This window comes from Daphnia pulex, chromosome 3, assembly GCF_021134715.1.
Source record: "Daphnia pulex isolate KAP4 chromosome 3, ASM2113471v1".
Taxonomy (NCBI): domain Eukaryota; kingdom Metazoa; phylum Arthropoda; class Branchiopoda; order Diplostraca; family Daphniidae; genus Daphnia; species Daphnia pulex.
The window spans coordinates 9,073,471-9,086,707 of record NC_060019.1 but is presented as its reverse complement, the minus strand read 5'-3'; the positions used below and the strand labels follow the sequence as shown (position 1 = coordinate 9,086,707).

The following is a 13,237-nucleotide window of genomic DNA, read 5'->3' as shown; positions in this document are numbered from 1 at the left end:
AATCAATGACCGGAATTTTATTTGGATAGGGCGGCGACGAATCGGAGGACGAGGATCAAGAGTGCGCACTTTCGGATCAGTGGACCTTTCAGCGTCACTCGCGCCGCTGGTCCAGGATTGTCGATCTGCCAGACGATCCCACCGGATTGCAAGCCATTGTGATGGCGGCTGGATCGGCTGCCGCCACTGCCGCCGCCAGCGCCGGCTCTTTGTCATCCGGTGGGCAGCCCAAGACGATCGAAGAAGACGATCCCGATGGCAACAGGCCGCCCGTTTCGGGAATGACTTCGATGGACGAAACGAGCAATTGCAGCGACCGGACCCTGAACTGTGACCCCGTCATTTTGGGCAGCTTCCGGCGGAGTTCCAGCGAGCGGCTGCGTCACGGGGCAAAGTCCCTTCTCAAACGGATGGAGAGTCTCCGTTCGCGCAGTCGACGTCGCCCGGCTCTGGTCCGACCCGCCGACGGCAATTTGGTCATCAGCGGGCCCCAACTGGTCGACGCTTCCGGCATGGAGGACCGCATGAAGGAGCTCAACTGTGTCGATCTCACTCCGCCCGACTCTTCGGCCTCGCCGACCAGCAGCACCCCGTCGCCCGACCTCAACCGCGCCACATCGGCCAAGATGCAGCAGCAGTTCAACAGTCAGGAGACGTCGTCCTCTTCCATGATCAGCATCGGCAGTCCCACGACGATGACGGCCAGTGCTTCGTCGACACCGACAGTGGAAGCCACGTCCAGTCCAGCCGGAAGCATGAAAATCAAGCGAGGCTTCTTCCAGCGGCGGAGTTTCAGGCCCTCGACTTCGTCGTCGAAATCCAGCGGCTCGACGGCCCAGTCTGCCGGGGAAAACGAACAGAAAGATGCCCATTCCGACTCGGAGTGCAGTCCGAGCTATTGGCGTCGGTCGCCCTCGTCGTCCAAAGACGCCAACAGCAACGAAACGACAACGACGACGGCCTGGAATAGCCTGGAGCAGTCGCTGCGGTGGAAGAGCAAGAAATCGCGCGAGCCCATTCCGGCGGATATGTGGAGGGCCAGCACCGTGCCGCCCTTTTCCGACTCGACGACCTCGACGCAAATGTCGCAGCAGCGCGGCAAATTGTACCTCAATTTCAGCAAACCGTCGGCTCCTTCCGGAAAGACTCCCAATTCCGGATCGGTAATGTCTTCGCCTGATGAGGAAACCCTCGATTTGGTTTCAACGCCCGTCGTCATCCGCCCGCTACCGGCCGAAACTCCGACGCCGTGCGGATCGTTGCGCGACGCCGAGCGGATGGCGGAATCTTTTGGAATGCAAAACGATTCGGCCAGCACCGGAACTGGGACCAGTGGCTCTCACATCGACAGCGATTACAGCCCAGCGGCTCCGGGAAGGTACGTCTGCCAAAAAATAATCGATCCAGCTCGGCGATGGAAATTTCGTTTCTAATTATTCGTTTTTGGTGGTTTTTTACTTGTTGGTTTTGCAGAAATCCAGTCGTGGTCCGTTGGCACAGTTTCCGGCATTCGTCGTCATCAACTTCGACGATGACGTTCAATTCACAGCCCATCGCCATGGGGTCACTCTCCGTCGGCCAGTTCGCTTTGCTCCGTAAATTGGCATTGCTAAGATTGACGGCCCTTCTCGAACGTCACACCTCGTCCAGCAAGCCGTCTTGGGGTTGGGATCTGCCCAAATTTATGCGCAAGACCAAGTCTCCTGATTACAAAGGTCAGTCCGCTCGATCGAAGCTGTTGCAGCAAAATGATGGACTCACGAATTTTGGTTTTCATTTCCGTTTAGACAAGAGCATGTTTGGCGTTCCGCTTTCAGTTACGGTGCAGAGGACGGCCGAAGCTCTTCCAAAGCCGATCCTGGCGGCCATGCACTACCTCCGCCAATCCGCCCTGGATCAAGTCGGTCTCTTCCGCAAATCGGGCGTCCGCTCGCGCATTGCCAAACTGAAAGAATTGTGTGAGGCATGGTCTTGGGAGTGCTCCGGGCCGTCTGGTCTGGATGGTGAGGATCACCCGGTCGATTTCAGTGAACACCAGCCCTACGACGTGGCCGACATGGTCAAGCAGTACTTCCGCGAATTGCCCGAAGCTCTTATGACCAACAAGCTCTCGGAGACCTTTGTCACCATTTTCCAAGGTTTGATTTACTTCCCGGAATTCCGGAATTTTGAATTTAATCTGACTGTTGTTAATGTTATTCTGTACCGATGCAGTTGTTCCGGTGGCTCAGCGTTTGGACGCGTTGCGTTGCGCTCTGCTTCTCTTGCCGGACGAGCACCGTGAAGCGTTGCAGACTTTCCTGACCTTCCTGACGGATGTTGCCGCCTTGGCTTCCATCAATCAGATGACGCCCAGCAATTTGGCTGTTTGCCTGGCGCCATCGCTCTTCCACTTGCCGGCCACTTCAGCTTCTTCTTCCTCTTCCTCGCACAACCGGTCCGGCGTCAGCAATACCAGCAACGGCCCAATGAGCGTCGGGCCGGGCGGAGTAGTTCAATCCGGAAACGGCAACATCATTGGAAGTAGTAGCGGCGGCAGCGCTTCATCTCCCAGGCGTCGCAAGACGGTCGGCGTTCCCGATCAAAGAGAACTGAGTCAAAACAAAGCGGCCCATGAATGCCTCCTCCAGATGATCAACGATTTCCGACATCTCTTCACCGTAAGTTGATTATTGTGATTCATTCAATTGTTATTATCATCTAATCTTTTGTTTTGTTTTTGTTCCTTTTCTATTCAACAAAAACAGGTTCCGGATGATATATTCCGCCAGTGCCGATGTAATTACCTGGAAGACAGCGTGCCCGTCACGCTGGAAGATCTCCGCACTGTCGAGTTTGGAGATTGGCAGGCGTACATGAACGGATGCATGGCCGCTCTCCTCAAAGAGACCAAAGAAAAGTAGAAGCAACTTTTTGATGAGAATGTTGTAAAGAAACGAGTTATTTTCATTCATTTGGTTTGATTTCATTTAGATCGCGAGGTTGGGAATCGAGCAGCAACGACGTCCGTGTCGACGTCGCCTGGAAGAAAGTGGGCGACGGTCACGCTTTGAGACTCTGGAGGGTGTCGACTGAGATTGAAGCGCCACCTGGCGAGTTGCTCAATCGAGTCCTCCGCGAACGGCACCTGTGGGACACGTCGATGGTCAAATGGCGTTGCGTCGTCCGTTTGGACAAAAAGTCGGACGTTTTCCACTACACGACAACGTCGGAAGTTCCGCCCGTATCTCGGGACGTGACTCTACTGCGTTCGTGGCGCACCGACCTCCCCCGAGGCGCTTGTCTCGTAGCCGAGATGAGCATCGATCATTCCGACACGCCCGTCACTTCCGGTACGGTTCGCAGCATCGTCTTGGCTTCACGCTACCTGATTCAACCGTGTGGTGCAGGCAAATGCCGCCTCGTCCATCTCTCTCGTGTCGATATCATGTGAGTTTTTCGTTTTCTTCACTTCCGCCCAGTCAAACTATTTCCGCGATTGTTGACGTAACCGTATAACTAATCACTTTTTCTCCGTATTTGTCTCTCTCTCTACAGGGGCCGATCGCCAGACTGGTACAACAAACATTACGGTCATGTGACCGCCCTGCGAATGGCCAGAATTCGCGATTCGTTTTCACAACACCTGGTCACAGACGGGCCCGAAAGTAAAGTCTAAGAAAACGACTGACATTGTCTACCAATTCCGGGAATCGCACCAAATGAAAAGGGAAACTTATTACACCACCACGTTTCCCAATCCCGGCATTTGTGGAATTTGTCACAGAAAACAACACAAACAAAACACATTGGCATTTTTTTTGTCTTTTTTTTTGTTTTGTTTTTTGTTTTTTACGGTAAACGTGAGCGTCCGACACATGGCACGAAATCGTGTGAAAGGCGACCCCGTTTTGTATGTTATTTTAAAAAATCCACCGGACATGCGAGCAGCTTTTTGACCAAACATGCACAATTGTATGTACTACCCCCCGAAACTATTTCTTACTCCCCAGGCTCGAAAAAACAGCAAAAGAAGCGTCGCACATTATTTTTTATGTATAACCTAGTCATGCCGCGCAATTCCCCCCTCGTTTCGATTCTCTTTTTAACACTCACTAACCGAGACACACAACAAACAAGTTCATCACCGTTTATCTTATCAGAAATTTTGTAAAATTCTTTTTTTTTAATGTGTATTGTTTTTTTTTAATTATTATTATTATTAGAAAACTAGCTCCCGTATCTGTGATTTTTACCTTCTTAGCTCTGCCACCGTTTTTATGGTTTATCGCCGCATACAAATCCTCCTTTCCCCCCCTCAAATGAATTTTCTTTTTAATTTGGGTTGTTGAGAGAACCGTTCGCAGTAAATCAGAGCTGATTTACGATCTGGATTTATAAACGTGCATAATAATGTCTCTTTGTTTGTTGTGTAAAAAGTGAAAATGGTTTCACTACCAATTTGTCGAGGGCTTACCAAATTGATCCACACATAACACACACATATATAAATACAGGCACATATATTGCGTGTACAGTTTGTCGAAATGAGTAAAAAAAAAATATTATTTGTGCTGTCCCTAATAAAGTGTCTAGCAATCAACTCAAATTTGTTTATTTCCTATTTTTATAAAACAACAACATACATCTGTCAAGTAGCGACAACCCTGCACCATTTCGTCTGCTCGTTGAATTGAATTGATTCAAAAATATTCAAGTGAGTCACGTTCCACGTGCCTCGACCTTATCAACTGGACGGTGTATCGGATGGGACGTGATTTTGCCCCAATGTAGGTCACTCATTCACCAAGGAAAGGAATCGATTTTTTTTGCAAAGTTGTACAAAAGTGCGTGGAATTGATCGGGCTGATCGAGATAAGCAGCGTGACCAGCTTTAGGCAAGATGAACGCCTGGAAATTTGGTATGGTTTTGAGATCACGATGTGACGTCGGACCCAATGAGGTATCTCTATCTCCATAGATTAAAATTGTAGGCACCTAATGGATCAAAGTAATTGAATCTTTGTTTTATTCAGCTGTTTCACATCATTGTTTACCTGCAGAGCCCTGACTTTGCTGGGAGGTACAATACCAGATGCAGCAGGGGAGATGACAACAAATCCAGCCATCATTTCTGGGTGAGTCAGAATGTAAGGCAGAGCATAGTTTCCACTCATAGATGGACTGACCAAGATGATTTGTTTTTTCTGAAGTTGAAGCTCTTTTACCAGAGTCGTAGCATAATCTACCTTGCTGACATAGTTATCTCTGATACCGTCCAATGCAGTTGTTGTTTTGCCAAAACCTGCACAGGAAATATTAGCAAGAGATTTAATAGTAACTGTCACACTATATTAAGTAAAGCCTTTTTATTACCTGGGAGATCTACAGCAACACTTTTGTATCCTAATGCACCCAAGAGTCCAAGAGTTCCCAAATCTGCCCAATCTTGAGATTTAAATGCTGCTCCATGAAGGAAAAGGAAGGTCAAATTCGATTTAATCTCTGGGGGAGTAACCACTAGAGAGAATGTATCAATTTGCTAAGGAAAAGACCAAATAAGCAATTAAAATGTATTCCTATATCGAAAACTTAATAGATTTTTTCCTCCTTACCCTGACAGATAGATGTAGAATAGCTGGTGTTATGTTTTTGGCTGCTTCTTTGGCACTTTCAGGGATGATCAGCTCTTTGAGATTCACTCTTCTCCACGGGGTATCTGGTTCCTTTTCTTGGACTTTCTTCTTTTTCTTGGTGATGTATGGCTATGCATCAGAAATGGACATTGTTGGTTTTATAGCTAAGACATCTCTGTTGTGAAGTAGCTTACCTGCTTGACATCCTTTAAAGGTTGTGCAGGAGATGAAGATTCTTCTATCGAAGAAGCACTGAAGACTAGCAGGGTTACCCAGAGCACCAAAAGCAGAGCACCTGAGCTCAATACAATCTTTGCAGTTCTCCCTAGGACCACCATGATCTGAATGCACTGTTGTGAAACAACATAGAAGAATATGTGTTATATATTGACTTAATAAGGCATAGGGGTGTTCAAAAGTTGTATATAGGTGAATAGCGGCTCGGTTGATTTCGTTTCAAATCAGTTCGTAGACGTAGGACCAGAAATGTTCACCATTTGCCCACAAGGAAAACATTTGATTGAGATTTTGGGGAATTCAGTTTCCAAACTTCACCAAAATCCCAAGAATGTTTTCCTTGTTAATCAATCTAAACCTGTAAATGAATTGTTACCTGTATACGGGTAGAAATCAAGAGAGATGGAGGCGATTAACAGATTTGAAGACGTGGCAGAGTGAGAGGGACAAGTCGAAGGCCACTCGCCACGGCAGCAGGTTTTGTTTACAATTTTTACAATGCACGCGCCTCCATCTCCTTGGGATGGTTTCCCTCTAGATTCATACCGGCTTCTTGCGGTTGCCGTTGAGCGGCGCGCTTGCGCTTCTAGTCACGAAAACGTCCAGGCCCATCTTTCTTTGTTCCCGATTCCACCGTCAATCGTGAATCGAGTTCATGGTTTTTTTTTTTATTTTTATCTTATGGTCCTCATTAAGAATAGCTCTTTATACACCCTAATATAGTAGTAATACGTAGGTTGATTCCACTAAAAATGACTTTTTCATTTAATTGCGTGTGTTGGATAATGTGATGAGCATTGGACCAAGGTGAAACGAGGAAAGATTTGGCGGAAGAAAGAGAAAGTCTTGTGATCTGCGAATAATTGGCTTGGCGGCTCGATATGGGGGTTTAAATAGAGGAGACCAGACATTGGCCGAAAATGACATTGGCTGATCCGCCGATTTATTATGTGATTGAAAACGAAGGACAAACGACGTCTCGACGACCCAGTTGATGTCAGCTCGATAAATTCTTTCGATGCCGACCTTTAACCGCAAAGCCATTTTTCCCCCAGTTTGCCAAGGACGTTACCAACCTCTGTTAGTCGCACGGATGATTTGTAAGCCCTCGTCGTTTTTATAATCATTTGCACGCGAATTTAGATGAGATATTTCGTTATCATTTTGAAAAAATGTTCCATTTGACCGCAGTTTGGACGTGGGTATGTTTGTCAAACAGGTTGTTGACGTCAATTGTGCAGCTGATGATCACGTTGAATAGCCTTAAATTTTTACCTGATGGGCATACTGCGCTGCTGCCATGCAGTTGGACGTGTCTAGTTTTCGTGGGAAAATAAAAGACAACTCTTTCGTTCCACTTCGTTTATTCTGTTCCCAACTACCTCTTTCCCAAAATGTCTTGATACAACGCCTTTTTCCTGTTAATTCTATAGATAGCTGTATAAGTTTGATATATAAAGATACTTGCATCATTAGTGTATACCTATCCGAACGGTATTTCCCCGAGCTGGAGAAAAACAATAAATTCAGGTCAAAAGAGATTTAATTTCATTGCCGGATGGGGAGTTTGCACGCTCTCGTTTTCCAACAATCAGATTGAAAGAGAAAAAAGAAAAAGAACTGAAGGCATGACGTTGTCGGGAGTTGGAAAACGTTATTCAGCATTAATCGTCCAACTTGTTTTTTTTCTCTCTTTCCCTTTCTCTAGGTACATCTGTTGATCGGGAAATTAAATTATACAACGTCGTGAAATCAGCTCGGCCGAATGCGTCTACTCGTCTGATTCGTCATCATCATCAGAGTGAAAAGCCAATGAAATGGGGCGAAAGGTACGTACGTAACTTTTATTTTTGTTAGTTAGGTTGTTTTTTTGTTTTTTTTCCTGTCGGGTTTTTGTTGCACGGCGTGTAATAGTTTCGTTGGAATAAGCTTATATTGTTGCTACCGGTCCTGGTCGATTGAGGACAGCTGGCGCACTGATGACTGCCGTTGGGTGTAATGAGACTCAGAAAGATGATAACTACTTCGTTGGCCACAGAAACCAGAAAGCGGAAGGAGAGAAATGGAAGAAAGAAAGGGATACGAGCCGCAAAAATTAATACTTGACTCGACTTTTTTTTAATCGCAAGCCTAGAATGAAATTACAGCAGTAGCTTTAATTCTGTTTTTCTATTGCCATTCTACCTGTACACGTCTAATGCACGTGCTCAACCTATTATCCCAAACTCTGGGAGTTGCGGCATTTTTCACCCAACAACGTTGCGTTATTTTCTCGTTGACACGACGGCAAATTGATTTCGTAAAATTTTATAAATCACTTCCTTCTGGCGATTCACATCCAGCATACAGAAAGGCTTGAAACGAATTCAATCCATAATGCAAACAAAACAAAAAAATGTTGGGTTGTTCATTATTTATTGGACGTGAGTAGGTTGTGCCGTATCGACGTAAATTAATGGCCTTGTCTGCTGGTATTCCATCAATTTGGACCCAATTAATTTGCATTTGTTATAACATTATTACGCAGTAATTCTCGTATTATGTCCTTAGCCAATGACTGAGTATCAGATCATTTGGCAAAAGGCTGGGCATAGCAACAGGCAAGTCATCGTTGGTCTAGGGAGTTATTTTTGTTGCAAATTTGGTCCCGTTGCAACATACGGGATTCCCAAAAGAGAACAAAGAAAACGGAAAATTGTATTAGGTAATCTCTTGGCAAACGAAACAACCAAACCTACCAACAGACAGCGTTGAGTCTCTGGTTGCTAAAATCACCTGATCACGCAGTATCCGGTCCAAACTAGATCGTACTACTTCCCGTTTTTTTTATTGGTTGGTAGGCTACCTTGTTTTTGTTTTTTTGAGGGGGGTTTTCTATTCATGTCGTCGTCATTTGCCGATATTTTAAAACCAAAGCCGAAAGCCCATACAAATTTAATGAGCACGAGAGCGTAGCGTATCTATCTTGGTACCTCCCTCTTCACCGAGCCAACCGGTGCTGGGTTCGTGTTGTATAAAGAGAAAGGATCCAGTCGACTAAGGCCAGCAGTCGATTCCCGACCATTGCCGACAGTAGAACGCATTACCCGAGGCAACAGCGCTCTTGTTTTTTCGTCATTATCTGACCGTCCCCCCCAACTCCTATCTCTCTGTGAATATTTTTGAGTATGGCAGTGGAAGTTGAGAGTTGGCAACGACAGCAGCAACAAGAACTCCGTTGGGATCCGGTTGCCAACTGTCCCGATCGCAGTGAAATGACGCAAGAAGTCGTCTACGGCCACCTGATGATGGTGACGTCGACCGGGGCCGGTTCCCCTCATCGCCATCGACTTTCCGTGTTCGCCCGGCTTTACCAAACTTCAGCCGGCCGAATGTTGGTTCTCTGGCCCGATAAAAATCACGTTCCTCCCATTGGCTGTGTGACTCTCAAAGACACTTTTGTCACGAGCGACGAGACGCGATCATCCATCACCTTGCGAGGGCAAAACGACGACGACCTCCCCTTGACTCTGATTTGTCCCAATCCTGAAGATTATCAACAATGGAAGCGTGCTTTCGTCGATCCCCGAAACGGCCCGACGTCGAGCAGCGGCAGGAGAAAGAAGTTTATTACCAACGTCGTTCGATTACCGATGCTGATTGAAGAAGAGATGTGATTTTTTTGTATTATCATTAATTGAGGGAAACAAAAAAAAAAGCGATCTCCACCGGTTTTTTAAAATGTTTGTTGTCGGTTTTATACGATGCGATACGATTCTCTCCACCGAGTTCCTCCTGATAAGATTCTGAACTAAATTGTATTAAAAATTGCCGCTTGTATATTGTTTTCTTCTCCGATTCAATAAATCTAATCATGTAGACTGTAACCCAACCAACTGTTTGTCTTTTTGGGTTTCTAAGCGTCGTGAGTGAAGGGGATTCTGGAATGTGCTAAAGAGATTAGCGAGAGAGCGGTCGGCAGTTACAAAGGGTAATTGAGAGTGTGCTGCGGATGACATTTCTTCACCTTGACATGGAAACGCAGCACAGACGAACAAAAAAAAATGCAAACAATTGAAGCAATGAGACTAGCTACTTGCTACTACATAATGGGTCTCTAGCGTGATGCCAATTTTCTCTTTTGTTTGTGTTTTATTCCTTGGGAAATTCTGCCTTCGTGAGCGTTGGTAGAAAAGACTCTTGAACCTTTCGCAACGATTGTTTATTTTTATTTTTGCCAAACATGAAGCTTTACGGAAATGTTATTATTATGAAGATGAACTGCACGACTGGTTTCTTATCGAATTAAGCCGCAAGCTTGCCTAACGAAAGTTTCGGACTCGCAAAAGAAAGTAGTCGTTTTATTGATAAAATGTAGTTTTCTTTTTATTAGTTGTTTAATGATTTTGAACGCTCTCACATTTTAACTTTCTTTTCAATGATGTATTTATGGGTTACCTCTAGGGTCTTAGGGAGAAAAAAAAAACACTTTGCAATATTATTGTTTCATCTGAATTCTGAACGAGTAAATAATTAACAAGATCGCAAAAGGTGTTTCTGTTATTCGTCGCCAGATGCCTTATCACGACATCTGCCGAAAACAATCAACAACTCCTTGGCTTCATCAGTTCATCGTTTTCGTTTCGACTCTCGACTCTCAACTAAAAAGTCTTCTGCTGTAGCGGATTGTTGAATCCCCAGTTCTGAGTTCTCGAGTAAATTTTACGAATTTATCAACAAAATTCGAAGATGACGGAACCTACTTCTCGACCCATGACCATCAGGGGCCCCTACGAGAATGAAAGAGCTCGTTTGGATGGAACGATGACCGATTTGGATCGTGAATGGCGAAAAAAATGGCTCAAAGCTCAGGAGTTGGGCCACCATGAACCTCGTACGCAATTTAGTGCCAGCCAAATGGAAATGAATCCAATCCGTCGAGCATATCGTTTTCCCCTTGATTTTGTCTTCTCTAAACTTCAATCTAGATTGGTAAGTAATAATAAGTATTAACAGAACTTAAAACTTTTGTTATGGGTAACATTTCCCCGATTTAGTTCGAGCAGATGTAATGTGAACTAAAACACTTTACTTTTAAAAATTAATTAACTGTCCATTTTGTGGTTGTGAGACTACTACATAATTCATAAAATCTGTGTTCTAATTCTTTTTCTTATTCATAGGGCGACAAAACTCAGATTACTCGCTATTGGGTTGGTAAATATCTTCTTGCTGGATGGCTGGTTTTGGGAATTACCTACAATCTGAAGTACAACTCTCATGTAAGTATTTGCCTCTAATAGTGGACAGCACCCAAAATACTACATTTTAACTTTTAGGACTGGACTCGCAAGAAAGGATTTGCAATTTTCGGCTCCAGACCCGCAGTTTACCCAGGAGATCCGAACTTCCCTAAAGTTTCCGATAAAATGAAGCCTTCTGACTACGCCGACTACGGATTCAAAAACTCCCCCATTTAGATTCTATTTCATGTTTCATACGTGGTTGGAAGAAGTAGTGAAAAACACAAATCCTGCTGTACAGAAGAGAGAATAGAAAAAAGGGTCAAATGTATTTGAAATCATTTCTTTTTCTCTTTGATAGCTATGACATATCGTTGCGCCACCATCAAAGGCGGACTGAATCCTTCAGTATAGCTAGAATCTTCAAAAAGAACTTGGTATTCATCTTGAGCTGTTTGGGGTAATTGATTGATTACCGCTTTGTAAAAACAGGTCGTTTGTGGATACAAAGCCATGACTAAAAACAAATGTTTAGTATGTTAATAATATGCTAACGTCGGATCAGCTAAAATTTGCGATTTTTTTGTTTTGTTTTTACCAGTGGCTCCTTTTGAGAACAAAGCATCGGGATCGGTTTCAGGATTAGCTCGCATCAAAGGAAGAGGAATTACTCTGCGTTTGCTTAAAGTGTGTCGCTCTTTCTGTTCCTCGTCAATATCATCCACTTCATAGCGCCCAGAAGAAGCTAAATATTGAACGACTTCTGCCAAAATCCAATTCTCATCGCCGTCTGTACTCTTTACCAAAGCCGCAACAATATCTCCCAGCTGACATACATATAAGGTGTTTCGGTTAGTCAATTAACAGTTTATGACATTCGAATAATGTAATACTTTGGCAACGTAAGTTGGGTCAGCTGGAACTGCTCCACATAATGCTGGTGGCTGTTGTCCTGACTTACTGATCCACAGCGGGAGAGTTTGAGCAGTAACGAGAAGCATTTTCATGAGAGCACCTCTTCTTATAGTTTCCTTACTGCCAGCTTGTTTTGCCTGAACAAGAATGTTAGTACAATGTTAGGTGAAATTTTCTAAGTTTACGTTCTTGGGAATAACCTGAATTCTCCTTTCATGTCTGATAACGCGAATTTCATAGATTTTGCTTAATGCCTTACGAATAAGGTCCTCTTCTTTTTCAGCATCAGCCACCACAGAGCAATACAGTCCTTTTAATTTAGACTGATAATTTTATAGGCATTCATTAGTGCTGATTAATTAGTGATATGGGAATAGAAATACCTTGTGATATGGAGAAATTTTGTCATCTGACTGAAGTTTTTCATGAGCTTTGATAACAGCATTTAAGTTACCTTCATTACGAACTTTCTCTTCTTGAATCTGCTTGACCAACTTGTAGATCCCCTTCAATCGTTCCTGCACCCCAATCCAAATTAGAACTAAGTAAATACCTTAACAACTGATTATATCAACCTTACTTGGACTTGCTGTGTGGCAGAATCTAATGACAAAGCCATGATGTATATGTTTAATAACAACTACCTCTCCTAAATGATGAGCTCAAACCAGCAATGATGACTGGAATCCAAGCAAAAGCCACCAAGAAAACCAAGAACTAAAGAAAATTAAATTCTGAAATTTACATATCTTTTATGCACAGAAAAATAACCTTACTAAATTAATGAAGATGAGTTTAAAAACAGTCATCGGAAATCAGCCTTCCAAACAATAAATTGAAAATCGTAACATCGGCAGTTGCTTTGTCGTCACCATGGCAACTATGGCATCAACTGTATTAGTTCCATTCGTCATTAGCAGATGGCATGAGCATGCTCAAATTGTATAACCATGGCAATAATTTCTAAATCAGGCCTTTTTTTCGAGTGGTTTTATTATATAGCCTTTGATCATTTTCAACTCTCAAATTATTTAGTTATTTTGTAGTCAGTTATTTTAATATTTTGCACATCCCTGTAAAAATGTATCGGCATTGTGTGGTAACTTTTTGGTGATGACTGACGATAACTATTCCACCAAGAAAGCTCACCTGTTAATTTTTCGATAATTTTTTTTATCTACTAAATGTATTTCACGGAGATGACGAATATTTCGTTTATTTTCCGTCCCATTCTAGTCGTCCGTGGAT

At 44.0% G+C, this 13,237-nt stretch overlaps 4 protein-coding genes across 7 annotated transcripts in view; 2 read left to right on the top strand and 2 right to left on the bottom strand.

Annotated features, from left to right (window-relative positions):
- LOC124191403 (rho GTPase-activating protein 7-like) overlaps positions 1–4,582 on the top strand; it is a 37,212-nt gene extending 32,630 nt beyond the window's left edge. For all 3 annotated transcript variants that reach the window (XM_046584598.1, XM_046584597.1, XM_046584599.1), the window contains 7 exons: positions 30–1,378; positions 1,474–1,715; positions 1,788–2,138; positions 2,215–2,660; positions 2,748–2,899; positions 2,974–3,429; positions 3,538–4,582. In XM_046584598.1, the coding sequence (XP_046440554.1) occupies positions 30–1,378; positions 1,474–1,715; positions 1,788–2,138; positions 2,215–2,660; positions 2,748–2,899; positions 2,974–3,429; positions 3,538–3,658 (3,117 nt within the window). In that variant the 3' untranslated portion in view covers positions 3,659–4,582. The remainder of the gene's footprint in view (positions 1–29; positions 1,379–1,473; positions 1,716–1,787; positions 2,139–2,214; positions 2,661–2,747; positions 2,900–2,973; positions 3,430–3,537) is intronic.
- Positions 3,909–6,388, bottom strand: LOC124191404 (protein ABHD14B-like). Its single transcript, XM_046584600.1, has 6 exons — positions 6,229–6,388; positions 5,810–5,965; positions 5,595–5,744; positions 5,356–5,521; positions 5,037–5,284; positions 3,909–4,977 (listed from the first exon to the last, which is right to left on the bottom strand). Exons 2-6 carry the CDS (start codon positions 5,951–5,953, stop codon positions 4,783–4,785), a joined length of 903 nt encoding a protein of 300 aa, XP_046440556.1. The 5' UTR covers positions 5,954–5,965; positions 6,229–6,388; the 3' UTR covers positions 3,909–4,782.
- A 4,070-nt stretch (positions 6,389–10,458) lies between these two features.
- Positions 10,459–11,405, top strand: LOC124191408. Its single transcript, XM_046584605.1, has 3 exons — positions 10,459–10,823; positions 11,015–11,113; positions 11,171–11,405. Exons 1-3 carry the CDS (start codon positions 10,581–10,583, stop codon positions 11,309–11,311), a joined length of 483 nt encoding a protein of 160 aa, XP_046440561.1. The 5' UTR covers positions 10,459–10,580; the 3' UTR covers positions 11,312–11,405.
- LOC124191405 (SAGA-associated factor 29-like) lies at positions 11,385–12,885 on the bottom strand. Of its 2 annotated transcripts, none has more exons than XM_046584601.1 (7): positions 12,766–12,885; positions 12,570–12,706; positions 12,373–12,507; positions 12,190–12,312; positions 11,968–12,126; positions 11,673–11,901; positions 11,385–11,591 (listed from the first exon to the last, which is right to left on the bottom strand). In XM_046584601.1, exons 2-7 carry the CDS (start codon positions 12,606–12,608, stop codon positions 11,413–11,415), a joined length of 864 nt encoding a protein of 287 aa, XP_046440557.1. In that variant the 5' UTR covers positions 12,609–12,706; positions 12,766–12,885; the 3' UTR covers positions 11,385–11,412. The 2 variants fall into 2 exon arrangements, with proteins under 2 accessions (XP_046440557.1, XP_046440558.1); XM_046584602.1 differs by having other exon boundaries at positions 12,570–12,669; positions 12,766–12,865.
- Positions 12,886–13,237: the final 352 nt, after the last annotated feature.